Here is a 27,506-nt window from a genome sequence, read left to right on the forward strand (position 1 = left end):
CAGGGAAGTGGTGAAATCACCATCTGTGGTGGTATTTAAAAGATGTGTAGATGTGGCACTTAGGAACATGGTTTAGTGGTGGACTTGCCAGGGTTAAGGGTTCAACTTGATGATCTTAAAAGTATTTTCCAACATAAGCATTTCTATGATTCTGCGATTCTCTTCATTCAACTGGTTTTGGTTACATTCAAATGAAGACGTAATTAACACTGTACTGTGATTTGATAGCCAGCACAAATAAGGGACTAAACCTTGGCACATGCTGTAGTCATCGTCCATGTGCCTGGGCAGCTGCAGTGCCTGTGGCCTGTCTGACCAACTGTGCTTGTTCAAACCATCTGAGGAGCAACCATAGCCATGCTCCTACAGATCTTCCTTTCTTCAAGACAGGTTATGTCAGGGCTGGTCCTGAGGTGATGAATTGGGTTAATACACATTGGGCCATTTACACCAATGATAGGTGAATATCTGAGTCTGTGTAAAGTCACAGTGCAGGCCTGAACCACTCAGCTCCTCTTGTCCTGTTGCCCATCTAAAGTCTATCTCTAACTGCCTGTGCAACATGTGTTTTGGATTCAAGTTGAGGCCTGAGACAAAGTTTGGAGTATGTTGTAAATATAACCATGCTGTTATAGTCTAAATACAGCACCATTCTACTGGGGCTGATGCGTGTGTAGAGTTGATGCTGTTACTTGGTGAATAAGGGTCAGGGTGCATGTTCTGAGTTATTAAAGCAGTAAGAAGTCACATTTTGGATTTATTGTCAGAGCACATAAATACCTGTTCACTGAGCTTTCTGCATGTGCGGAGAGAGAATTTTGCCCAGAAGGAGAAATGGCAAACACATGGCCCAGCAATGGGAGCAAGCTGTTCAGCAGAGCAGCAGAACTTCTCTGGACTTCTTAGGGATTTATTTATTACTTTAAAGGAAAACTTCCATTTAATTTTAAGAGCAAAGTAAGAATGCTTCTGTAATATTTATCTTTTCAAAGCATATATACTTGTGAGCTTTTGACAAGGCCTAATCAAAGAAGACAAGATCCTTGATAGCGTCCTGACAGAGGGAACTATTCATAAAGAGTGGTTGTGCCACAGCTGTGTATCTGTTCGTATCATTTATATGAGATGTAGAAAAATGCTGAGCTAATCAAACAAAACCATCCCCAGGCTAGGTTTTTGCAAAAGGAAAATATTTTAAATAGAATCAGTATTTAACTAGGATTTTTTAATAATAGATTTTCCCTAATGATAAAGTTCTTCATTAGCCTACCAGAATGTAGGCAGTGAGCAACTTCATGCCATTAAGTAATCCCCTTCAATTCACGTACCATAATTCTTGCTGTTATGTGTTTGTATGACCTAGATAGAGATTTAAAGCAGATAGGATGGTTTTTTGTCATTAAAACATTTGTGTCAGAGAACAATCCTTTTTGTGTTTAAAAAATAAATGCAGTAGTGTTATGTTGCAAAATTGTTGAGTAAAATTATTGTTACCATTGGCATACATTTGTTTGGAACTTCTCAGTGTGGTCTGGGGTGGTCAGTAGATTTCTGAGACATTTTTCATTTTTTCATCTGCACATGGTGGTTTATTTTTTCTTTTTCTTTTGGCACTTGCAGAGAAATCTTATTGAATGTTACAGGATTTTCTGTAAGAAGAAAACATATAAATGAGCAGAATGTTAATTAGGATTATACTGATTTGTTGCCTCCAGCTGGCTGGAAAGGTCATACTGGCTTATATTTTACTCTCAAAGACAAGACAACTTAAGGGAATTCATTCTATTTAGACTTCTAACCTATTTTGATTTATTCACTTTAATAATTACATACTCTGTATTATTTCAATAAATAAAATAGTCATGTGCCACTGTATAAAATTGGACAAATTCCAGGCTAAGGAGACCAAACTGACTGTGACTATATAGAAAGGTTCTTCACAGTAACTTCACAAAATCTCAGGTTAGAAGCTGGAGGTTCCTGCAAACCTGGTGATCTGGATCTCAAGCGGATGAGTGAATGTTGCACATGGAGGCAGGAAAGCCAACTGAGTTCAGATATGTAGAGATTTCAGTCAAGGGTAAAATGCAGAGCTGGGCTGTGGAGCTGGCAGAAGGATCCTCTGCCATTGCAGTTCCTCCTGGCTTCTGCACTTTGATTTAGCAAGGAAGCAAAGCAGACCCTTGCCCTCTATGTTTGCTGGTACCCAGCTGAAGGGGTTTCCTCACAGCAGATCCCCAGCTCTGTCTTGACACGGTTGTATGCCACAAAGGTTGTAGGGTTTCCGTCAGATGCTGGAGGAAAACATGCCACTAGTTTTGGTGTTGACTGGCCAGTTAAATCCCCATTCTTCCAGTCAGCTAGGTAAGGACTATTGTATGCTTGCACAGTAAAAATGAAAACCAAGGAACACCCTGTGGCAAAAGCAAGGAAGCATGCTCACAAAATGGGGACATCTCTTGTTGTACCTACAGCTCCTGAGCTTTGGCAAGCACACATAGAATGTATGTTATTAGCATATACACTTGTAATAAAAGCTTCAATGTAAACAGCAAGTGTCTTAATATAGGCAGCATTTGAACATTTTCTTATTTGCAGCTGACATGAACCAGGACTTTAAAAAGGCTGAATCCTGATATAATGCATTCAAAGGCCAGCCTCTGATATTCTTCCACCCTACAGTATTTCCGAGGTTGTTTGGAGATAGCAGTGTGAATCATGTAATTATCAAACACAGGAATGGAAGGTCATCTGAAAAATATTGTAATACATAATCCTTTGGTATATTTATTACAGTTCTCTGAAAGACATTTAAATTCTTGCCTTAGGTAAGAATTAGAAATCTTTTCTCCAAAACTTTGTCTAATTCTTACATTAGTATCCCTCAGCATTACTTAAATATCTTTTCTTGCTCTCTGCTTTCGACTCACCTGAAAGATTATAGACAGCAATTCTGTTCCTCTCACTTTTTGTCTAGGTAAGGCCAGACTCCCAATCCAGTATCTTTTTCTCTCTGCTCATGAGACTGGCTCATCATTTTTCGTACCGGAGTAGAGCTACATCATTGCATCTTTTTGAGCTTACAATTCTTGAATGAGATGTCATGAACAAAGCACAGTATTTAGATGATTATCTCTAGTATCATACAATGACATAAACAACTGAATTTCCCATCATTTCTGGAAGCATCTCTGTTAGTACAGTGTAAGGTTGCCCTTGGTTTTTGTATGGTCTCAGCCTGTATTCAGTGAAAGTTTCACTACTGCATATTTGGCTGTTTTTTACTCTGTTGCTTTCAGCCTGCAAGTTCTCAGTTTCAGCAGAGCATTTTGTTGTTAGTGCACAGCTTTACATTTTATAGTCCTACCTGTTCCCCCATGTCTATTTATGAACGGTGAAGGTCATCCTCTAACAGTTTAATTGCCTCTAGGCAATCCAGTCAAATGGATCATTACTTTCAGTGTTTAAAAATCTGCATCAGTTTTCCAGTTTTGTTTTACAGTTTAGTGGTCAACCCCTGGATTTCAATAGACTTCTGGAAGACAGTGGAATGAATTCCCTTGAATCATGTCTTGGGTCAGTGTAGCATCCTGCATATTGTGGTGTTGCCAGCTGTAGGAGGTAAAAAAGCATGTATCAGTGTCAAAACATGGTAGGATTTTTTAAATTTTATTTAAAGAAATGCAATACAAAGTGCCTTTTCCTAGTGAGTACTTTTGCACTTACTGCCTTCAGGGCTTCCTTCAAAATAAAAATAACTCCTGGCAATGCAGTTAAACTAAACATGAAAGAAAGGAAGCTATTCATTTAGAATGTGAAGAGATAAACAAAGTGTGATGGTTTTAATACAATATACTGTATATTGAAATAGTATTGCATCTATATTCCTTTTAAGATGGACCTATGTATATGTTGGAAGTGAATAAAAAATTTTGAATCGTAGCCCCAGTATAAAATCGAGTTTGTTAACTGTAGTATGTTAAAATACTAAGTATTTTACTACTCATTATAGTACCTGTCAGGTACTGGATGTTTATTCTTAATGACAGTCATGATTACTTGGCACAGTATTTGGATAAGAGTTTTGTGTAGAGATGGAAAACAATTGCTAAAAGCATTTCACATATTGCTGCAGTATGACGCTTTATTAATGATGAAGGCAGATTTTTGTTTTTCTTGCTTTCAGCAGGGTTGCCAGGGACCACTGAAAGAAGTCCAAACAGTTGGCACTCCTCTGAGAAGTGCAAAATATCAGGGAGGAAATCTCCTGCAGGTCTATGGTTGTCAGGCTGAGAGCAGCCATGCCTGGAAGGACTTTGAGCTCCAAGTTACCCATATAATTTCCCAGCAAAACTATTTGTCACTTATTGACAGGGTGAGAGAAATACCAAACTGTACTCAAGATTAGGCACTTGACTAATTTCAGTTCTCCCACGGATTTCTTGGGTTATGTCTGGCAGATAACAACCCCTTTTACTGATTGTGCTGCAGGCTTGTTCAGTACTGTGATGCTTTCTGGGTGTTACAGATTTGCTCTTCCCCAGATGTGCTGAGAGATGGGTGGGTGAAAAGACCTTGTTTCTCAGGTGGTCTGAAACTTGCTGCACACAGTGCAGGTGCCTACCAAGGCCAAAGTCAGCTTTCTCTCTGGGTAAAAGAGATGTCAGCCTTGCTGCATAAGGGACCTCAACCTGTAACTTTTTTGGTTCCCCTACCTCCTTAGCATGCCAGGTGCATCCAGGAGAGGAGCTCTCACACAGCAGGTCTTTCTGGTACCCACAGCTGTTTGTGTCCTTGGTGCAGCCCCTCTTCTTGACTCCAGTGATGCAGGCCTGTAGTTGAGCCTCCTGTTCCACAGTTGCTGGTCTGTCTCTCCAGGTTCCTGAATGGCAGTGCTAGCAGGAATATCTGTGGCAGTAGGGTTTGGGCTCTCTGACCTGTATTTGCCCTGTTTAGCCCATTTAGCATTTCAAAGTAACTTTCTCTTCTTCCAGCCATGTTACTGAGATAACAGGCCTGCATACCCTGACACAAATTTCATTGATTTTTGCTGGCCTCCCTTGAGACCTCACTGCCTCTTCCTGAGTATGCTATCCATAAAAGAATTCCTTTATTGAGAGGTATTTTAGCACAAGTCTACAGGAGTTGATGAGCTTATTACCATGTTAATCCAGTCAAAAGATGTCTGTAATAACAATTCTGCTATGGTTTTTGGTCTGTACTTTGAAATTTTGGTGCTTGATGGTAGATGCCTTCAGTTTAGATTTGGGAAAATGTCCTTGAGAAAATTAATCCCCACAGTACACATTGATTTAATAAGCCTAAGAATATCCTTGCAGTGGAGACACAGAAAATTAATGTGGATAAAAAACCTAGTTGATGGATATAAGCAAAGCTGGCTTGTTCTTGAGTGAAAAGTATCTCAGTTCTTTTGGGGATCCACACAGTAGTATCCCACAGACTTTGACCTGCATACGTTTGTTCCGTGGTGCATCCCAGCTCATCCATAACTGAGTGAGAAGCTCAATTATGTCTGACTTCCATGTAGAGAAGGACGGCTGTGGTTTGCTGAGTTCTGATGGCTTCAGCCTGGAAAGTGAGCAGCCAGAGTGAGACAGGCAGACTTCCACTTTCCTTATGACTAGGGGCAGGTGAAATAAAAACTTGCCTGTATTCTGTGTTTTCCTCTTTATAATACCCAGTTTTATGCTTTCTAGCAAGACAGAATCTCTCAAGATTCAAGTGCACAGGCAGTTAGATATATTATTCATGTTTGTACACATTTTACTTAAAAGTGAAATGCAAGTGAAACGGCTTGGCAGGCAGACAGATTAGTCACTTCACAACTTCCATAGGTTTTACAAGGGGTCTCTAGTTTTATGACAGATCAATACAAACACACAGATCTAATTTCCTGTGCAGTCTGGAGTACTCTGGAGGCTGTGGCTCTGAATTTCTGGCCTGAATTTGTGGGCTGAAAGAGAGTTTCCAAAAGACATCATTTTGATTTCATCGCAGACTGAGCAATGCCTGTGTCTGTTCCCCAGAGTGTGCTTTGATCCCTCACAGTGTTAGTAAGATGTTATGGGTATTGGGGATGTCCTTGTGCACGTTTGGTTCCAGGCTTAGTGGCCTTAGTACTTCCTGAATGTATAAAAAAAGACTTCATAAAAGAGGCAGCCACAATATTTTATTTAAAGCCACAGGGACGCTGCTGAACCACCACTTCTTTGGAAGCTTTAGGATTTCCTCTGCCGTGCACCAAGAGTTTAGTTGAAGTCTTTCTATCTGGCTCTGTGTTCTGGCATCTCCTCACTTTGACTACAGATATGGCTGTGGGCAAAAAATTGGAGATTATCACAGTGATGAGAACTGATATCAGGAGCTGCTTTGAAGATACCCCTTCTAAACATTTTTGAGATGGCAGAATTTCTCCCCAGCCACAGCTACCAAAACAGAAATATCTTCATCCTATTTCCAGTATGACCCCATGTTTTAAAGGGTAATTTAGCTGCTGTGAATATCAAGTAACAGAACTAAGTGATTTCAGAGCTGAAGCATAAATAGAAAGAGGAACAGGCAGCAGTGAAATGCTGACACTTCAGCTGAGACTTGGCAAGCCCAGCTGGAAATTCTTGTCCCAGCAACACACTGCATTCACAGAGTGCCTTCAGGATCGCCTCTGTGTACAAAGTTGATATCCTCACTGACCTATTTTATTTTTTTTGCTGACAGTGCAAAGGCAAAAATTTAATATAAAGGTCATTTAAAGTAGGTTTTCCTGGGTGTGTATATATACACAAATGCCACCTTATGCTCATTTATTTTGTAACAGATCGGGTGTGTAACTGACTTGTTAGTTTTAAATTTCAGTGGGACTTAAGCTTCTAAGTCACTGAGATGCTTTGGAAAATGTGATCTTTCAGTAAGATGCCCCTCTACCATGCTGTAGACAGGTCATGTGCTTATGTTATAGAACACTGAACTCTGAGACCTCTGGGAGGATACGAAACTGTTCTATTTCAAACAGAAAGGGGCAATTCTACCTGCCAGTGGAGCACCTAGGATGTCCCTTGAGAAGAAGTGTGAAAAACCTATGCTCTTTGGCCACCATGAATTGTCCTTATCTTTGGCAAAACACTTCTTTTGTCCATTTATGTTTGTCACAAAGGATGTTGTGCCTAGTTTTCCTTGGAAATAAGTAAATCTTTCTCTTATAGATATATATGAAATTTGTGAAAGAATTTTAAGATGGCAGGAACCACCTGCAGTGCTTTGCCTTTCTGCAAATAGCTGCTAATTTTGAAGGAATCTAGTATAGTTTTGTTCAGAGTTTACCCAAATTTGATGAAATTGTAATAGTTCAGTGAATGCTGCCTGTCAGTGCTCAATCTGGGATAGTCACTGAAACTAAGGGTGTATGCAAGGTGTAACACAGCAGTAATGCATGAGCATGCCAGAACTTCTCAGCAGCAGTTGAGCATGCTGAGGCAAGATGTGCACTGTGCCATGACTAATTACTTCATCAGTGTGCATTGTTCAATAATTAGTAAAGTCTGATAGGAATTTCTATTTTCAGTGATCTCTTCACTGGTGTTTTATTCTTCCATTTAAAAAAGTTGTTTTATCCAAAGCATTGTGGGCAGCAGGTTGAGGGAGTTGATTCTGCCCCTCCACTCCACTCTGATGAGACCCCCCCCTGGAGTGCTGTGTCCAGCTGTGGGGTCCTCAGCACAGGGAGGACATGGACCTGTTGGAGCAGCTCCAGAGAAGGACCCTGAAGATGATTAGAGGGGTGGAACATCCCTTGTGAAAACAGAAAAACAGACGGAGAGTGTTGGGGCTGTACAGCCTGGGAGAGAAACCTTATTGTGGCCTTTCAAAACTTAAAGGGGGCTTGGAAGAAAGATGGGGAACAACTTTTTAGTAGGGCTTGTTGCAATAGGATGGGGGTAATGGTTTAAACTAAAAGAGGTCGATTCAGACTAGATATAAAGAAGAAAGTTTTTGCAATGAGGGTGGTGAAATACTGGAACAGGTTTCCCAGAGAGGTGGCAGGTGCCCCATCCCTGGAAATATTCAAGGTCAGCATGGAGGGCCTCTGAGCAACTTGATATAATGGAAAATGTCCCTGCTCATGTTGGACTAGATGACCTTCAAAGGTCTTTTTCAACCCAAATTGTTCTGTTTCTACGATCCTATGTTTCTGTGGTTCTATTATATGTACATCTTCATGTGTGTGTGTGTCATTGTTTCAGGAAGGTTAACAGAGGTGAATGAGTGGAGTGCATTGTGAAAGTGTTCATACAATGCTGCCTGTTTAGAGTGTCAGGGACCAACCTGTTCCTTGCACATATTTTAAGCCTTGCTACGATAAACGTAGGAACTATATAGGATGTACTAGGAGCTGGCAGATTAATTATTCAGAAAATTATCAAGAAGAGCAGGAAGCTTTCAGGTTTTTTTCATTCATAGAACTCAAGATTGGATAATGCTTTGTGAGATCTATGTTAGCCAAGCACAGACTACTGGACTTAATAGAGGGAAGTAGCTGGGTGAGATATTTGGACTGTGGTTCAGTTAATGATATCCTTACTGTATTCATCCAGCAGGTTGGCCTTTCCTGGGGTTTAAAAGGAAAGCTAATTGTGCAGGCACTGTCTCATAAATCCTTACCCACTGCTTCAGAAAAGAGGCAAGGAACTTCAAAATGTATAATGTCCCTGGTGGAAATAAAAATGCCCCTGTTGATGAAAACCAAAATGCAAGTTTCATGTAGCTGCAAGAGCAATTTCCTCCCAAGTTAGTGCCTGATTCTTCATTTCTAGGCAAAAATTTAGACTTTTCCAGTATCCTGAAAGTACCTAATGGCATCTCAAAAAATAACATTGTTCCAGATAGCTCTGAACACGTTTACTGCAAAGCAGGAGAAATGTGTTCCAAGTTATCTTGTTCCACACTATGTAGGAGGAAGTCACTTCTCTTTGGAGCAAGTGTCCCTTCATATTGTCAATTAGAGCAACTCCTGTTTAGACAAACACCCAAGAAAACTGTTCTGGCATGCATGCATGCTTGCAAATACAGCCTTTATTTGTTGTAAGCATGAGTAAGAGCCATGGCTATAAATTTGTAAATATTAAAGGCTTGCATGTGCCTGTTAACCTTCACAGGCAAGTGCTCAAATGCTCTGGATCCCACTCACATGGTTTTCCTCAGGTAGGGCAGACTGTGGCCCCACAGGCAAAGTCTGGCAGGTAATCTTGAATAATATATGGAATTATATATGGGTGATGTGTTGGTGCACACAAGATTGTTTTCTGGTGTTAAGCTGTTAAGTTGCAGAAAGTGGGTCCATGTTTCAAAGGCTTGTTGAATCAAGGTGTCCCCCCATCACCCTTTGTTGTTTGCCTCTCTTATCCCCCTTCTCCCCTCAAACTGGTCAGGGTTTGTCAGTCAGCTAATTTGCCTGAACAGCTCTTGAGAAAAACTTCTTCTAGTGATAAAAATGTGTTTGATGTCAAGTTAGGTCTTTTCCAGTCATCATGCAGACTAGCTGACGTAAAGTGATTAACATTACTTAAAGGGAGAACATCAAGGACTTTGGTCAAGAAGCCTGTTTCCCAATGCCAAGGGATAAAGAATTTACCACTTCACTTGAGCATTGGTTCCAGTGTATAATTGTATTCACTGGTACATTTTATTCCTTTTTATTCCATTTGATTTGGCTCCTGATAAATACTTCTGAGCACAGACACATTTTTTAAATTCCTGCCTGAACTTTTGATTGGCACACTGCAATATATGCTCAATAAGTTTACCTGAGGCTTCTGTGTAGTTTACACTAGTTACAGTGTTAATTTATTGAGCTACTTCTCCTCCATAGAGTTTCATTTTTGACACCACCAAAGAGAAAATCTGAATTCCATTTGTGTTCGTTATTCCAAATAAATAAGCCTGGACATAATTCAGTATGGACATAATTGGTATAGACTGCAGAAGAAATTCCCACATTCATTTGGAAATTCAGGTTTGGTAAGGGTTATGTGGTTGTGTTTTCTTTGACTTAATGATTTTGTAGTGTCTTAGCAAATTTGGATCCACTTTAGCAAGCAGGTAAAAGTAATTCAGATAATGAAATACCTATGAGTTTTATGAATATAGACAAAAAGGTGTACAGAGACATCCCATAAATTGTCTGAGTGAGGAAAAAGATTGTAGAGAGGGAACCTGTGTCTTTTGGCATCACAGAGGAATTGAAATATTTATAAGCCCACCAGCTGCAGGAAAGCCTGCAGTCAGAATTTAAGACATAAATGCTCATTTCTGGGGCTCTTGACTGATGACTTGTCTGTGAGATGACAGTCCTGGCATACTCCTATGCAACATGTGGACAAAGAATTTTGTAGAAGGGATTTTCCTGCCTGTATCAGATGAACTCCATGCATTTAGACTTACACCACTGACTGAAAGCTGGGTTGAGCTGTCTTCATTTGTATTACACACTTTTTCCAGTTTTATTCTTGCAGGTTATTGTGTGACATAAGATTGGATGAACATTAACAGAACCTGGGATGTATTTTAATTGTAAAGCTCCATCAGACATACTGATAATTGCATGTTCTATAATTAAAACTGTGAATGCTTTATTTCTAAGCATGGTGACAGCTGTTAGAGCACATCTGGAAAATATGCTTTAAGCAAAAGTATTTTAGCTCAGAGAATTTCATAATGCGTGAGATATTTACCAGCATTTCTTTCCAGAGTAGTGATCTGATTGATCTGTATTTTTAATATATGTCTTGCTTTTTTTTTTTGTTATGATGTTTGCAAATCTGGTTTTGAATTCACATCCCAGATTGGCCATTCCAGTGTAGTTCAAGGCTAAATGCTGCAGAACAAAGCATTGCTTTGCTACTACTTTTAGGTAGAAGCCTACAGAAGTCTTGTCTGATGCCCTAATAATATTTCTTTCACTGATTTCAGCCAAGTATTTTCCCTTTTTATGTTTTTAAGAAGAAATTATTGTTTCATACTGGAATTTCATTGAGAGAGAAGTTTCTCATACTCCTGTTCTGTGCTTCTTGAGGCTCATGTTAACACCCTTCTGTGCTATCACCCTTGTACCCCCTACAATTATTATAGCATTACTCAGGACTCTTTGCAGTCAGCCAGAGTGTTTAGGACCCTGGCCACTTGGAAATGAACAGCAATGTTTCTGTTTGTGATAGGAGCCCAAGCACTGCTGTTTCTGTGCTTTCCTCAGAACTGTGGTATAGACATTATAAACCCAGGTTTTCTGATATGATTCATTAAAATGGAACAGGAAAGCATAAAAATTCAAACAACTTTTAAACCCTCTGTCAATTTATTGCTAATGTTGCTTATTTTGTTTATTTGGGAAAAAATGACTAAACATGAAGATGCAGAACTTCAGTAATACCTCAAGGTATTACTCTAATCAGGATCTTGCATTCTGACCCAAGCATCTCAACCAACTTGCTTTCAGGATGATCAGGGAGATTTTGCAAACAGAGAGCATTTGTCAACAGATGCCTAAGAGGGAAATCAGTTTCCTTTATTTGGAGTAGGAGGCAATCTTTTAATGATAGATAACATTGTGTTGGAGCAGCTTCACACCTGAATTTTAAATCATAAATGCTATCCTTGTTGTGCAGTTGGAGGCAAAATGCAGTTACCTAACCAAGGGCGAAGCTACAGCTGCAAAAATTAATGAGATAAAAAAAAAATCTACAGCAGTGATACTATAAAATAATATGGAACACATTAGTGGTAATGTTGGAAAATTAATTCCAAATTATTGACAGTTTAATTGACCTATGGGAAGTATTTTAAGGGACTTAGTATGTTTTTCTGTGCTGTTCTTCAGTTTTTTAAACTTCTCCACTGGGCATAAAACAAGTTTTTCCAATTATGGGGTTTAAAGTTGTAACAAATGGTTGCTGTGGGTTCCCTAGTGGTGAGATGCCAGCGCTGGATGTGTGACTGGGACTCTTCCTTTTCTGCCCAACACCTGCAAAGCCCATCCTGTGAGCAGGGCTTGGGTGCCACTGCTCTGCTCTCACCCCAATCATGCTGGTTACAGAGGCTCTTTGCAAATGATACTTACAAGGTGATTTGACCCCCAGGCTCCGACTGCACGAAGAAAAGGTCATTAAGGATCGGCGACACCACCTCAAAACGTACCCGAACTGCTTCGTTGCCAAAGAGCTGATTGACTGGCTGATTGACCACAAAGAGGCCTCCGACAGGGAGACAGCCATTAAACTGGTGCAGAAATTACTGGATCACAGCATTATCCACCATGGTAAGTGCAGTATCAGCTGCTAAAAAGTTCTAAGCTGAATTTATTGGCTGCTTTGAGACAAAGGGAAATCCCACTCCTGCTCTTCAGCCGGGTATAGGACAGGTAGGATCCTTTCCCTGCCAGAAATGGAGCATCTCCCTTAAACTGCTATGCAAGGTCACCTGTGTCCTGAAGGAGATGAGAGCCTGAAGAGGTGTGGAGAGGTGTTCCCCATAGCAGGGGGGAAAGTGACTGGAAACTGTGATGCAGCTTCCCTGTCTCAAGAGCTGCTCCAGCTGGATCGTGTCCCCCCTCTCCCTGTTGCCCTCATTTCCCTGCTCTTAAGAGCACAGTTCTTCAGCTGAAAAACCCATCTGAAAAATCAGCCAGCAAAAAAAGAGATCATTTTTCTCACGTGGATTAGTTCTCTGGCCCTGGCCCTCACAGCAGCTGCACAAACATTAGTGCTGGTACAGCTGCAAGAAAGTTAGTGGTCCGGCTGTGCCCCGATTAATTTTCTCCTAAACTTGTTGTCTGTTTGAGATCTGTTCCTTTCAGCTTCTTGAATAACAATTCATGCTGATGAAAAGGCTTCCAATTCACTGGTAGCATTTAGTTGCCTTTTGGGGCACAAAGAGGCTGGGAAGCACAAGAGCAAAGAAGATCCAAGGCCTCAATTTCAAGCCTATAGTATTACCCATTTCAAAATGGCAAATGTACCATTTGTTGCTTTTTTAAGAGAAAACTGAGTGACTATGAACAAGCAAATGTTGACTTTATGCAGAGGTCATTGTATGTGCAGCAGTGCTGCTGCTGTCTGCAGTACATTAACAACACCTTAATTAAAGTCAGAAATGCACATATTGAGTGAGTGCCACTTCTACAGCTTCTGCTTGGCTATTAAATGAAAATTCTGGGTTGTTATGGAAACTGGGACTCACGGTAGATAGTTAAAGAATAAAGTAATTATAGGGTATTCAAATCTGTCTACTTAATCCTCTATTGAGAAAATGTCAGTGAAGAGTTGCGTGGATGCCTGAGTGACTTAATTTAATTGAGCAATAGATGTTTTATTGCTGAATGCTTGTTGAAAGTTCTAACTTTCCTTCAAGCGTTTTCTACCCTAGGATCCAATTGCAAACTCTAGAAAAAATTTTATATATGTGTGTGTATATATTAGAAATGGAACAGGTGTTTCTTGAAAATGTTCATGTATTGCACTGTAATAAAATAGTTTGTGAAGTGGGCTTGGGCAGGTAGATTCAGAGAGGTTCCATCAGGTTCTGCAGGATGCTCAGAGCATTCTTTCAAGTCCCACGTCCAGTGGAAGAGGTACCACTTCCTGCTTCTGTGGTGCAGAAGGTCCCCCATGTGTGTGGGTTCACAACTCTGTTAGGAGCAGATTGCTTGGGATAGCTTTCCCATCAGTTTATGCCCTTGATGGGGCTCTGTTTTGCATTTACAAGAGCCCATGATCAGCTGCTGTTTTACAAACCTAATCTGGCATTTCTCAGTGTGCTCATGTTGTACCTACCATTTGCTAGTTGGCATGGCAGAACAATTGAGACAATTTTAAGAGGGAAGAAGGCTTTGATTTTAACTGTTTCTTTAGGAAGTCTCAGGTTTCCTACAGCACTGCTAACTGATACAAATAACTTTAAGAAGTTTGGCAAACCTTAAATTATTAGGCATTCTACTCTAGTGGCCTTTTAAACAAACAAGCCAACTGACTGTTTTCATCAAAAGGTTTTCTGGGTATACAGCAGATGGATGCGCTTTTGCTCTATATTTTTGCAGTAATACTCACAAAACTAATGAACACTTACCCCCTCACTCAGAAATTTGGTTACCTCTCTGAAGGTTTCCTCCAGCTTCTTAGAACCTGTCACGATCCACCAATACAAGCAGGGGTCATGATGGTTCGTTTATCGATCTCTGAGTGTAAAAGGACACAAGGGATTTCAGTTTTAATCAAAACAGTGCACCTTTATTAAGTGCCCACAACACGGTATTGCAATAGAGGGGAGAGAGAGAGAGAGAGAGAGAGATAAAGAAAAACAAAGTAGAGAGGGAGAAAAAGAGGGGGGAATAGCTACCAACGGATGAGACAAAGTCCTCGTGGTCTTCTGCCAATAGATTTGTCTTCTTTCCGTGGGGAGATCTCGATCTCAGTTATTTCAGAAAGTCCCTTTATAGTCCTTTTCAGAAGTGAGAGGCAACTGGACAAGAGGTGGGGAGAAATCTACAGCCATTGTTATGGGGCCTGTTGCTTTGGGAAACAGGTACAGGACAGGTGTACAGGACAGGTGTACAGGACAGGTCATTCCTTTCTGCTTCAGCGCAGTCCTTCCCGCCTGGGCAGCAAGAACGGCGCAGTCCATTGTGACCTGCACTAATTTCCTCAGGAATGCGTACCAGTTCCCAGCGGGCACACCCGCAGGCAACACTTGGCAGACAATCCCACCTCAGCCAGGCCAGGACTCCTGTGTTCAGTCTCTGTCCTCGGCGATGATCATGAGGCAGATGAAAGATCTTCAGACCATCTCTTACAGAACCGAGTAAAGTTTGTGTGCTCAGAAATACAGGGGGTTAGACTCTACGTGTGCTTGCTTTGAAGTTCAGCAGTGGTCCCTGCTAAGTGGGTCCTCAACTACTTAACACGTATGTGAAGGGGTTTTTTTTGTTTAATTATTTTATGTTTCAGTCTGTGATGAGCATAAAGAATTCAAGGATGTCAAACTGTTCTACCGCTTCAGAAAAGATGACGGGACGTTTCCGCTGGACAATGAGGTGAAGGTGTTCATGAGAGGACAAAGACTGTATGAAAAGTATGTTGCATTCAGTATTCATAATGTGTTGATAATAGTGCCATGTGAAGCAAATTATACTTGTCAATCTATTTTTGAATAGTCAGAGGCTCTCAATTCATGCAGAAATGGGTCTGGGCAATTCCATTAGTTTAGTTAGAGGTCCTTCCCTCTCCTGTTTTTCTTTTGGTTTTTTACTATATTCACTTGAGGCATTTTGTTTAAAATCTGATGCCCAAGGTTATAAATACATCCTATATGAGAATTCAATGTAAATTGAAGCCCTTGAAATCTATTCTGTAAAAATAATTACAGAATTATTTGTCAAAATAATTCAAATAAGTACGTAAATATTTGTCAGGGAAAAGCATAGTCATAATTCCTAAAACATTAGTACAAAATGCATTGAACAAGCAGCTACATGTCTGTGGAGACTCCATATCTACAGCTTCACAAGGAGTACAATTTTAAATCATAGGTGAGATGAATCCTCAGTGTTCCAGTCTGCAAAGTTTCAACATCAGAAAAGTTATGTTAAAAGTAATTTCAAAAAAACCACCAACCCAACCAAGAGCATCTAATTACGACTTTAAACAGATTATTATGCTGAGATACTGAATATCCCACTGGATTATTTCTGTCAACTAACTAGGTAGCTTAACCATACTTCCTAATATAAAATTAAAGACATTTTTATTCAGGATGTAGAGATTTTGACATGGTACTTTCAAGCAGAGAGAATAAAATGCATGCTGGCATATGCTAAAAATTAATGCAAAGTTGTGATATGTTATTTACCAAAAAGCTTGAAGTATTGCTCTAGACTGAATGCCACCCACTCTCCTGCTTGCTTGGAGCAGAAGCATGCAGCAACCAGGAGAGATGCTGTGTTTTCTCACTGAAGGGAATTTGTTTCCTTCTTAGAATAAGGCACTCAGGAAACTCCGAAGTTTAAAAGCTGATAATAAATATTATTTTCAAGGTTAGCCAGCTCTGAAGAGCAGTTTGGTGAAAGAGCAATAAAACCAAAATATAAACAAATACTTGTAAATGCCACTCCGTTTGTTGCACCCATCATATAAAATTCCTCGAGACACAGTGACTGTGACTATTATATTATAAAAATGTAATAAATTGTATAAGACACAAGAAAATGCATCGCTGGAGAAAATCCTCTATTCTATGCACTGGGACAACCACCTCCAAACTCTTTTGTGCCTTACTAAGCAGAATATTTGCTCTTTAGACTCAGTGAACATGCAGTGCCTACAAGCCTGACCCATACTCTGGAAAGCAGATTAGAGTGTCTACAGTGCTTTTTTGGTCTATATTTCTATTTCAGGTTTCCATAAGAAAAATAATTTTTTGTTGGCGAGGCTGATGACAGTCTTCTGCATGAAAGGAGCCATGGTAGAAAGAACTTTCTTCTACCAGTGTCTGCTTCCATCACCATTTCTCTGAATGGACAATTGTCTCCAAACCAATGTCTGTGATCCAGTTTGTCTAACACTGTACTAGCAGAAAAATGTTCATAACTGTAGAGATTGTTCCCACCTTGGCAAAAGAGTTAACGCCAAAAGCAGCACCTGTATCTAAATATAACTGCATCCTCGTGAGGTGCTTGCTCCTAGGCAACGTATCTGAAGGGTTCAGAAACTTTTAAAACCAGCCCTGAGTGCTAAATATAGTATAAATTAAAAATACCTGGCATTTCAAAACCAGTATGTGACAGTCAAAGCTAGTCAAAGTTCTCCATGGATCATCGGAAGTATTTTATATTCATGGGAGATAAGAAGGCATACCTGGACAATCTGGACTTCATTTTGCTTATTTTAGCAAATCCACTGTGCAGAGATTTCAGATTCTGTTAGTTCCCTTGTCCATGCACCTTTATTAGCAACACCTTCACTGTTTCATTGGATACACTTTAAACTCAAAATCTAATGCTGAAAGTCAGGAAGAGCTCTGCAATGAAATGTGTGATTGTGTAATATATCTGTTCTATCAGTTTGCTGATAGTGCTGAGAAAGAAAATATTAATTCAGTGCTGTTAAAATAATTACTAAATGGCAGCAACTGGAGAAAAGTATTTGTGCACAAACATGAAGTCACTTACCAGCATATTCAACTTGTTTATCTAAATGTCTATGGGCCCAATTGCAAGAGAAATGCAGCTATGCCAAAGGAAATCTTTCTCAATCCAACACATTTTGAAAATCTGTGTCTAATTTTATAGGGTTTGCTGATCTTCACTAGGCTTTGCTAATTTAAGATGGACATTATAATTATTTCCTGCTCTTTTCCACTCTCTGCATTAGGGCTGGAGTAGCACTATGTTCAGAAGCCAACCTAGTTTGTGCTTGCCAAAGTTGCAGACTTGTTACCCAACACCAGTCCATGCAGATTTGTACCCTCAATGGGTAAAATGAACAAAATCTTTCAGGAGGATCAGCAGGTTGTTACATGGGAAGAGGCATGGATGTCTTAGGCAGGTTTCTTGCATTCAGACAGCTGTTTTGGGTAAATGCCATGTTCTCTGCCCTGGGCCATGGGACCATTAGGACTGTCCCTCTGCTGAGGAGCTCCCTTTCCTGTCTCTCTTCTGCATGACCGTAAAGGTCCTTGTAACCTGAACTCTCCTTTCTTGTGGCATTACCCCCTTCACCCACTGTGGGCATCTTTGGTGGCTGTACCTGTGGGATTAGAAGATTTCAAATCAGTCTCTGATTGCATTCTCCCTTCATTTGCACTGAAAATCATTTTTCAGTTCAGATTGCCTGCACATCATTGCAAACTTTGGTAATCTTTTCTGTGATCATGCTTTGAGGTTCAGGTTTATACCTAGAGATTAAAACTACTGGATTTCCTACAGTCTTGTCTGAAACTGTTGAATAGTTTATAAGATCTAAGGTTGGTATCTGCTTTCAAGTTCTACAGGACTGACCAGAAAGATTGAATGAGATAAACATATTTCCTGTTCAACAAAACTCTGCCTGCAAATCTTATATAAATCCAGCACAGACCTTTCATAGCTTTGAAAAAAAAATCACGTTGTGCAGGCATCCTATTTTTATGATGTTTGTAATTCTCAGTCGAGTTTGGTCAGGGCACACAAGATTGTTGTTTCTGGTGCAGTTGTGTTTAGGAGCTATAAGTCATTTCATGATGCTGATATCAACTGAGATTTTTGAACCAGATTTCACAGTGAAAGAAGTGCAGATTTATGGTTTTAATTTCAGGAAATCTTTCAGATAATTTGGAGACTGCATTCTTGGAATCACTTCCAGTTTAACTCATCAGTGGTTAAGTTGCATTTATCGTCTGGTGCAGTTACTTTGATAAAAACAATGTTAAAGATTTCTTTGAAAAGGAGTTTGAATTTCACTGTTTGGCTAAATACATTCCTTTAATGCAGGATAACACCAGTTTTAACAAATAATATGTTTTGATATTAATAGCCTCATGTTTTTTTGAAACAAGGAGAAGATAGAAGAATAAGAGGCAGTTTCCAGTTCTAGCTAATGAAAGACTGGGTTTTTGATTGATGTAAATTGGTACAGTTTTGTTGACAGCCATGGAGTTACAGTGATTTAATTCAGTGAGTGATGTAAGTCCATGGACTGCTGTGTCTGGGCCTCTTAAACTGGCAATTTGTCGTGTCTGTTTGTTCACAAGTCCGAATCCTTTGCAGTGCTATTCTGGGCTTATGCAGAAGGGTGTGAAATGTCAAACTGAGTGTTTTTTCCACTTGATATTTTTCCAGATTTCTTTTGTGTCTCTGTAAAAGTCTAACAGTTAGCATTGCCTTTTCAAGGACCTTTCTATCTGCGATTTCAATGAGCTGGTCAACTAATTATAGACTCATCAAAGAACAATTAATGTAATCCTAAGGATTTTTTTATTTGGTGCCTGCAGAGCCTGGGTAACCAGTTCTGGGTAACCATGCAGCAGATGGTACAACAAGACACAAGCTTTGGGTTTGCATTTTTTTTCTGAGGGGTAAAAAGCCTGGTGAACAAGACACATTTAAAGATAGTCCCTTGGAGCATAGTCTGTCTATATTAGATGTGGTTAGTGTGGGACAAAATGCTGTGGGACAAGATGCTTGTAAATTAAACTATTAAGAAAGAATAAAGCCTGCAAGAGTTCTGGAGTCAATACGTTGTCCCCTGTGGCTCATACTCTTGCTTTTGACCTCATTCCTGACTTCAGCTAATTTTGACTTTCTCAGTTCTTAGCTCAGAGGTGCTGGCAATGACACACCATCTAAATGAGCAGTTCATTGTGCTACCACTGACATGCAGCTGTGGCTGAGCAGCCTTTGCCTGGTTTGATGATCTGCTACCTGATGGTCAGATCCAGTAGGTTCAGGCCTCAGGTTAGTGCTCATTAAAGTCAAGAGAAGAAATCTTTTGGATGAAATAACAGAGGCTGGACCCTGTTAAACCTGTTCACTGTAATTTCAAATTAAACTTCTCTCTGTGTTCCTATCGCACAGATTTTTCTGATGCTTCCCAAAGGAAGTGAAGTTATATTCTATAATCTCTGGACATGCTGTCAGTTTAAGAAGCAGATGGCTCATATATGGATTTACTTGAATTTCAATTCCTTTATCACAAGGGCAAAGATGAAGCACTTCCAGAATATGCCTGTTGTAGTTCATATGTGCCCTTAATTTCAAAATAGTTGGTGAAGGGAGGGGACCTGTTAATCTTACATGGAAAAAATAACTTTTCCATTCTTGAACTGTTACTCTGAAAGTCTTACCACTAGTCCTATTATTAGCCTATAAGAAATAAAATAGTTATGAAAAAAATAAGGCTAATAAGGATGCTGTGGTGCTCAGTCTCCTCCCCAAAAAAGTGGAATTCTGCATTTAAAAAAATTATTCTCATTTCTTCTTTCAAACTGCCATCTCTTTCTAACTTCCAAACTGACTTTTGCATTAACAAAATATTGAGGCTTTTTCATTATTTTTTAAAATACTGTGCTATTTGCATAGATATCTTGAATGGAGAAGAATTTTATTAGTGTCCTTCAGCTACTCACATGCCAATTGCTAGGAGGTTTAGGGACATCTCATGATGTTCCTCTGACTGGTGTTACACAGAGCCAGCTGAGGCACAGAGAACTGTGAGCCTCAGATGTTAAAATGTGTTCAGGTTCATGTGCAACTCGCTGACTGCAGCTGCATCTCCAAATGTTGAATGCACAATATTTATCAGCCCCCAAACTGCAAAACTACCTTTTGTCCTCCTCTTGAATTTTTCTGCAGCTGTTTTAGAGCTTATGGAGAGAATTTTCAAAGTCAGCTAAATGACTTCGGGGCATAGTCCTGCTAACTGTAAATATTAATTAGGAAGCTTCAAACACATTAGTCACCTTCTGGTGCTTTTAGGCTAATTTTTTTTCAAAGTTGATTATACAGTAACTTTTAAAGAATGTAAAACACTGAATAGGGGAAATGCAAAATCTACAAATCTTATTTTCTTTTAGGGAAAAAAACAAGAAAGCATTAACTTCATACAGGGATATAAAGCCTAAATTTATTGACTAAGCAGTTATAATTCACTTCCTAAGTAGATTGATAGCTTGAGGAAAGATTTAGTAAGTGAGTGAAAGCTTCATAGACATTTGCTTAATATCAATGAGATTTGCCAGTATAGATTTGCAATTGCTTTTCTGAAGAACCATTTTCCCTACCGATTTTCCCCTCCACCATACCAGGCTGATGAGTTCTGAAAATACCCTTCTGCAAGCCAGGGAAGAGGAAGGAGTCAAGTACGAGCGGACCTTTGTAGCATCGGAATTCATTGACTGGCTGATCCAGGAAGGAGAGGCCACCACACGGAGCGAAGCGGAGCAGCTCGGCCGCAGGCTTTTGGAGCATGGGATTATACAGCACGGTGAGAAATCTACTGCCAAGTAGTAAAAGCTACACTTACTGTAGCACTTTTTTTACCTCAAATCACGTGGAGGGGCCATTGTCTTCCTGATCATGGTATGTTTATGTTCTAAATAGTTTCAGATAGGATTCTAAGTAACTGTATTTAGTAAAAGGGTGGCTTTTTCAGAAGCTCATTGTATTAGTTCTGAAAATGCTTCCTCAAATGCAAGATATGGATGGAATTTGAAACTGTTTAATAAAAACTTAAGGATATGGATGAAAATCAGTGCTCCTATGCTTGAAGTAATTACGTTGTATAACTTGCTATCTGCAATGTGTGTAATTGAGGTAAATAGCATTTTAAGGATCAGACAGGGATTAGAGACATAAATAAGCTAAATTCTGTATGCAGGATAAAAATTTCAGGTTCTCTGTATCTCCCTATTTGTAGACAGAACAGAGCATAGTCTGATGCCAGACAAGCAACTTTCCCTCTTGGGCATGTAGCAGAGTTGTTATAGTATGTTTGGGCAAGAAAGAGGATGTCACTTTTGGTTGAAGTGTTATTGTATTTGTCCTGGTGGTATAACTTCTTTCAGGCAGGAATCAAATATTTGTTCATGGTCCAGTATAATGTGTCTGGCAGATCCACCTTCACCAAGAAGCTCCTTCTGTTAAGGGTGGAGGAGACAGAGTTTTCTCTCTCTGCTGCCCCAAGGGTGAGGAAATGAACATCCCTGGTACTAAACCCCATTTTACATGTTGTCATCATCTGTTCTCAGTGCACCTTGCCCTTCTGTGAGCAGGCATTTCCCACCATAGGAGTGGCAGTGCCTCTGGGGGCAATGAAGGGGTGCCAGGAGATAACAACAGAATGGCAGAAGCTGTTGCCTACATTACTTAATGCACAATGGGAAAGTAACCAGATCCTGGCGGTGGGAGTGTTGTTACATCAACCCTGATTCTGACAGAGAGCAAATTGATGATATCAGCAGGCTGTTAGTATACAAGGTGCTAGATTGACTAGGTAGCTTGTTTCTTCATGAGAAAACCTAGTTTTAATGAATTGAGAAAAATGGGCATGTAAGTGACCTGCACAGTTCTGTCATGGTTCTAATCATGTTCACATTAACTTGCAATTACTAGGAGCTACTTCTGAATGTTTACAGTGATCAGCTTCTAGTTCTATAATTACTCCTGTGCTTCCTATGATTTATGGGGTGCCAACTGCTCAGAGCTTGATGGACAGGAAAGGTATGCCACCCCTCCTCTTTACAGCAGCAATGATTTCATTCCTATTTTTACTGAGCATTTTCCATATCTTACATATGTGGTAAAACTTCCTTACCCAAAAAAAAAAAAAAAAAAAGAAAAGAAAAAAAAGAAAAAGAAAAAGTGAGATTTATGCTGATACAGATGTTTTTGCAGAGGAAATAAAGTCAGGACTTAACATTTGGTACAAAGCTGGGTTTTCTTAGTTACTGAAATCTTTGCAGAGCTAAGAAAGTCAGGATGTGGCTTTTCTTGCAGATCAACCATTGTTTCATTAAGTGAGGCAAATACTCAGCAGACCATGTTTTCAGGGAAGTAATTTTGTCCCTGTGAAGCCAGGTTTCAGGGGGCCAGGTTTCAGAGTGACACTGGCCCTGCTCCTCTATTGGTAGCCCTGGCCATTCTGCAGATGTGTCCCTTGCCCGTCCTGCTCCTGTAGTCAAGAGCATGTGAAAAGCACCTTCTTGGAGAGAGATTTGAAACTCGTGAAGTAAAGACAGGGTTCTGGGAACTGGTTGATTGCTGAGGAAGTGGTCTTCTCACTTGTCAATACCAGGCCATTGCTGCAAGGCACAGTCCTCTTCCTCACCCAGTTTTTATTGAAACAAAAGTAACTGAGTGGGGATTTCACAAGGACTTGATGGGAAAGCTGGAAGTAAAGTAAAACTGAATGATGTGCTTGAGATTTATCTTTTATGAGTGAACATGCTTTGTGCCCACTTTCAGTTTGTGAAAGGAGATCTCATCCCTTTCACTGCAATAATTTGTCTAGATAGTGTTAGGTATGTTGATGTAAGTACTAGCAGAATTAACACAGAGCTGGTTTGGGTTTCATCTTAGCAACTGGATATGATCTGAACTTTGAAGGTTCATGTCATGCTGGCTTCCTCTAAGAAGGGAGCTCGAAATGAGAACTTCCAATACAAAATTAGGGATATAAACTGTAAAATGGTAGGAGTGGTATTCTCTCCCTGGCACCCTCCCACTCATCTTACTGAGTTCTAGTTCCAATTAAAAAACTAAAGAAAGATATTTTTCTGTGTCTTAGTACTGTAAATTCATTTCACCATACTGTGCTTCCTTTGTTTCGTCTCTCATCAGCAGTACCAAAATGTTACTTGACACTAATTGGCATCCTTGTTGGCAAGAACCAGCAGAAAAACTCCACTGAACAGGAGTGGAGAATAAAACATTTCCTGTTTTAAAGGCAATCTTTTCCTTGCAGTATTGTTTGATATCCACAATACAGAATGAAATAAAGCTTGCTGTATTGTTTTTACGAAGTATTTATTACCCCACCTAATGCCATGGAAAGTAATAGAAACTGTTGCATCAAGTTGCCAATCTCAGTAGTAATTTTCCAGCCACAACCAAATTATGCAATTCATTTTTACTAATACTGACTTTCATTTCAATTACTCAGAGAAGCTCTATTCTGCAGCTGAGGCACTGTATTCAAAATGGCTTCCTGACACATTTTTCTTCACTTTAATTGGTCAGACACAAACCAGGTTTCACACAGGAAACAAACACCGATGCTAATTTTGAAAAGGAAAACAGTGGTTTAAGAGGAGTTGTATAAACGCTGTAAAAGCATCAAATTCTCAGTTTTAAAATAATCTTCCTGATCTCTTTAGACATACGTAACTACACACATTTCCCCTGCTGTGCATGAAATGATGAAATGTACTTAAGCGCTGAATTGCTTCTTGCCAAAATCTTACTGGCCCACACAAATCACTGAGATTAGCTCCACTGGTTGGAGCCTGGTGCTAATAATGCAAAGTTGTGGGTTTGATCCCCATATGGGCCATTCACTTAAGAGTTGGACTCGATGATCCTTGTGGGTCCTTTCCAACTCAGAATATTCTGTGATTCTGTGAAATCATAACCCACAAACCACCATTTTCACAAATAGAACCCAGATTTCCTTTTCTTTGAATTGGTACCCCCATGTAATATGGAATAAACATTGTACATTTCTTGAAGGCATGTGTTGGGATTGTAGTTGCCAGTAGTTACTTGGCATTTGTGAGCACTGATGGCCTTCATCCAGAATATAGGAATAAAGATTGTGGGAAGAATTATAAATTTGGTGATGCACATACACTAAAGGCAAGGACAAAAGGTGCACAGAACACATTTCTCAGCTGTAGAAAAGCCCTTTTCTAATATGGTGAGGTATGTACAGCTTGGAAATATTAATAGATAAAAGATCCAGGAGACTGGATCTTTCTTAGTTCTTCTTCAAATGGACATGGTGGGGCAGATTAGCTACTGTGGTCAAAATTCACATGCAGCAGGAGAAGAAGATGGGCTGGGGGCAGACAGAGGACAATGGGAGCATCCACACATAGTCAGCCCTTTCTCAGTCTGGAAAACAGAGATACTGAGATGTTCAAAGATGAAAGACGGTATTCACAGAGCTCTTTATGGAGTCATTTTTGGCTCATACTTGCTTATGGCCCTTGCTGCAGAACTTACCTTGCACCTGCAGCCACAGCAGCAGAGTGCTGCTGATATGATAGGCAGAGCCTTCCTGTCCTCCTCCAAGGACTCATTGGGTATGGAAGCTTGAGGGATGGAGAAACATCTGCCTGCCTTACAGAAATTTTTAAAGTCTGGGATCTCCAGTAATAAATAGTTTAAATTTTAAAATCTGGTTAATACTGTTAAGAGAAACCAATGCTGTCTTAGGATAGCATCTACAACTTGCAAGATGAATATTTGCATTTCCTTCATGGCAGCAACCAAACCTTAGCACATTTATGAATACTTTTCAATATATTGTAGAATGTAAACACACAGGGATTGCTTTGTACCACAGACGATACAGTGTGTACCACTGAGCCTGTGAAAAATGGGGGTCTGAGCAGCAGAACTCCTCATGCCAGATAACATTCTGTCTCTTTTGTTGCTGTGATTTCCCAAGCTGCTTGGACCTTCAAGTCCATGTGCTTGGTGTAATTTCTTCCCTGGCATCCCCCCAGCACCTTCCCTGAGCAGTGACCACAGCACAGTTCAGCATGAAGCATTTTGCGTGGCTGTGCACTCTATTCCAGGGGGTTGGGATGCAGATTCCCAGGCTCAGACCAGCAGCAGAATAGGTGTGGTGAGTTCTCAAAAGGTTTTGGTTTCCTGAATGATTGAGGGGTGGAAGAGTCTCTTTTGGAGATGACAGGCTAGCAGCTTTCTTTGAAACACCTGGTCTGCCTAGACCAGTGAAGCCTTTGATACTGTTTCCCGTGGCATTCTCCTGCAGAAACTGTATTCCCGTGGTGTGGATGGGTGCACTCTTCACTAGGTAGAGAGCTGGCTGGATGGCCAGGCCTGGAGTATTCCCCAGGGCTTGGTATTGGGGCGAGGGCTCATTACTGGGGCTAGTCCTCTTAATTATCTTTATTAAGGAGATCTTTATCAAGGGATCAGGGGCAGAAAAGGTGATGTTGCAGATGACAAGAAGTTGATTGGGAGTGTTGATCTTCTGGAAGGTAGGAGGCCTCTACAGAGGGATCTGGACAGTCTGGATTGATGGGCCAGGGCCAGTGGTATGAGGTTCGACAAGGGAAGTGCTGCGTCCTGCACTCGAGTCATAACAGCCCCATGCAAGGAACCCCATCCAGTGCTCCAGGCTTGGAGATGAGTGGTTGGAAAGCTGCCCATTGGAAAAGGAGCTGGGGGTGCTGGTTGACAGCAGCTGAACATGAGCCAGTGTGTGCCCAGGTGGCCAAGAAGGCCAATGGCATCCTGGCCTGTATCAGAAATTGTGGCCTGCAGGACCAGGGCAGGGATTGTCCCCCTGTACTTGGCACTGGTGAGGCCGCATCTCAGATCCTGTGTCCAGTTCTGGGCCTCTCTGTACATCAGAGACACTGAGGTGCTGGAGCATGTCCAGAGAAGGGCAACGGAGCTGGTGAAGGGTCTGGAGCACCAGTCTGATGAGGAGCAGCTGAGGGAGCTGGGGGTGTTTCGTCTAGGGAAAAGGAGGCTCAGGAGAGACCTTATTGCTCTGTACAGCTCCCTGAAAGGAGCTGTAGCCAGGTGGGAGTTGGTCCCTTCTCTCAGGTAGCAAATGACAGGGCAAGAGGAAAAGGCCTCAGGTTGCACCAGGGCAAGTTTAGGTTGGATATTATGAAAAATTTCTTCACAGAAAGGGTTGTCTAGAATTGGAACAGGCTGCCTGGGGAAGTGGTGGAGTCACCATCCCTAGAAGTATTTAAAAGATGTGTAGATGTGACACTTAAGGACATGGTTTAGTGGTGAACTTGGCAGCGTCAGGTTAATGGTTGAGCTTCATGATCTTAGAGGTCTTTTCCAACCTAAACAATTTTATGATTTTGTCAGCACTAGGATTTTATGATGGTAATAAATAGGTGGTAAGATGCCTTAGGCATCATGATATTAGTATCTTTGGCCTCCACCCTCCTTTAAAATACCTTTCAACTTTAAAAACTTTTGTTGACATAATTGCACTTGGTCAGACCTGGTGTGTTCCGGGTAGACACATGTTCTGGTGGTTTAGCACAGAAGCAGGTGCTTATCTGCTGTCAAGAGTTAATCTTTTATCAGCAAACTCCACTGTGCAAATTACTTTCAGAGATGAAAACAAACACTTTGTAGTGACTTAGTGAGAACAGTAAATGTTGACATGTGCTGTGTCTCTGTTTCTGCAGGAAAGTCTTATATCTATTTTAATTTTCCCTATTCTTTGCAAAGACTCTGTACATTTATACAGCAGAATTTCCTTTGTGAAGATGATCAGTGCATTTAGTTTTAAGTATCAAGACACATGATGAAAGTTTGTTATAATTGTGGGAGTTGATTAAATATCTTGCAAAGTATTATTTCTCTTGCTTTTGTTGAAAAGCTTTCCTTCTCTTCTAAAATTGCTGTGAATAATGAAGTATGTGCTGCTATATTTACCTTAGATATCCAACTGCTTAAGATTAACTGATTATGATTCACTTAAAAAGTGAAAACTTGCCATGTGTGTTAAAGATACACTTCCTTAAATCAAGATTTCTCTTTGGAACCTCTTTCTTGGAAATATCAACTCCAGATAGCATTTACAAGTATCATTGAAGCATACCGTAAATCCTTGACTTAACTGATCATAGGCTTTCTCCTCCAAAATTAACACATATATTTTTTAAAACAATTTTTCTAGTTGATCTGAAACCTGAATCACATCAGCCCTTGGATATTTCCAAGCTTTCATTTTGCTAAAAATTATAAA

At 40.3% G+C, this 27,506-nt stretch overlaps 1 protein-coding gene across 2 annotated transcripts in view; it reads left to right on the plus strand.

The window, feature by feature from the left end:
- Positions 1-27,506, plus strand: part of DEPTOR (DEP domain containing MTOR interacting protein) — an 82,776-nt gene that overhangs the window by 14,316 nt on the left and 40,954 nt on the right. For both annotated transcript variants that reach the window (XM_082291935.1, XM_082291936.1), the window contains 3 exons: positions 12,147-12,325; positions 15,009-15,132; positions 20,839-21,017. In XM_082291935.1, coding sequence (XP_082148061.1) covers positions 12,147-12,325; positions 15,009-15,132; positions 20,839-21,017 — 482 coding nt within the window. The remainder of the gene's footprint in view (positions 1-12,146; positions 12,326-15,008; positions 15,133-20,838; positions 21,018-27,506) is intronic.

The sequence above is a fragment of the Coloeus monedula genome, assembly GCF_965178545.1.
Source record: "Coloeus monedula genome assembly, chromosome: 1".
Lineage (NCBI taxonomy): Eukaryota > Metazoa > Chordata > Aves > Passeriformes > Corvidae > Coloeus > Coloeus monedula.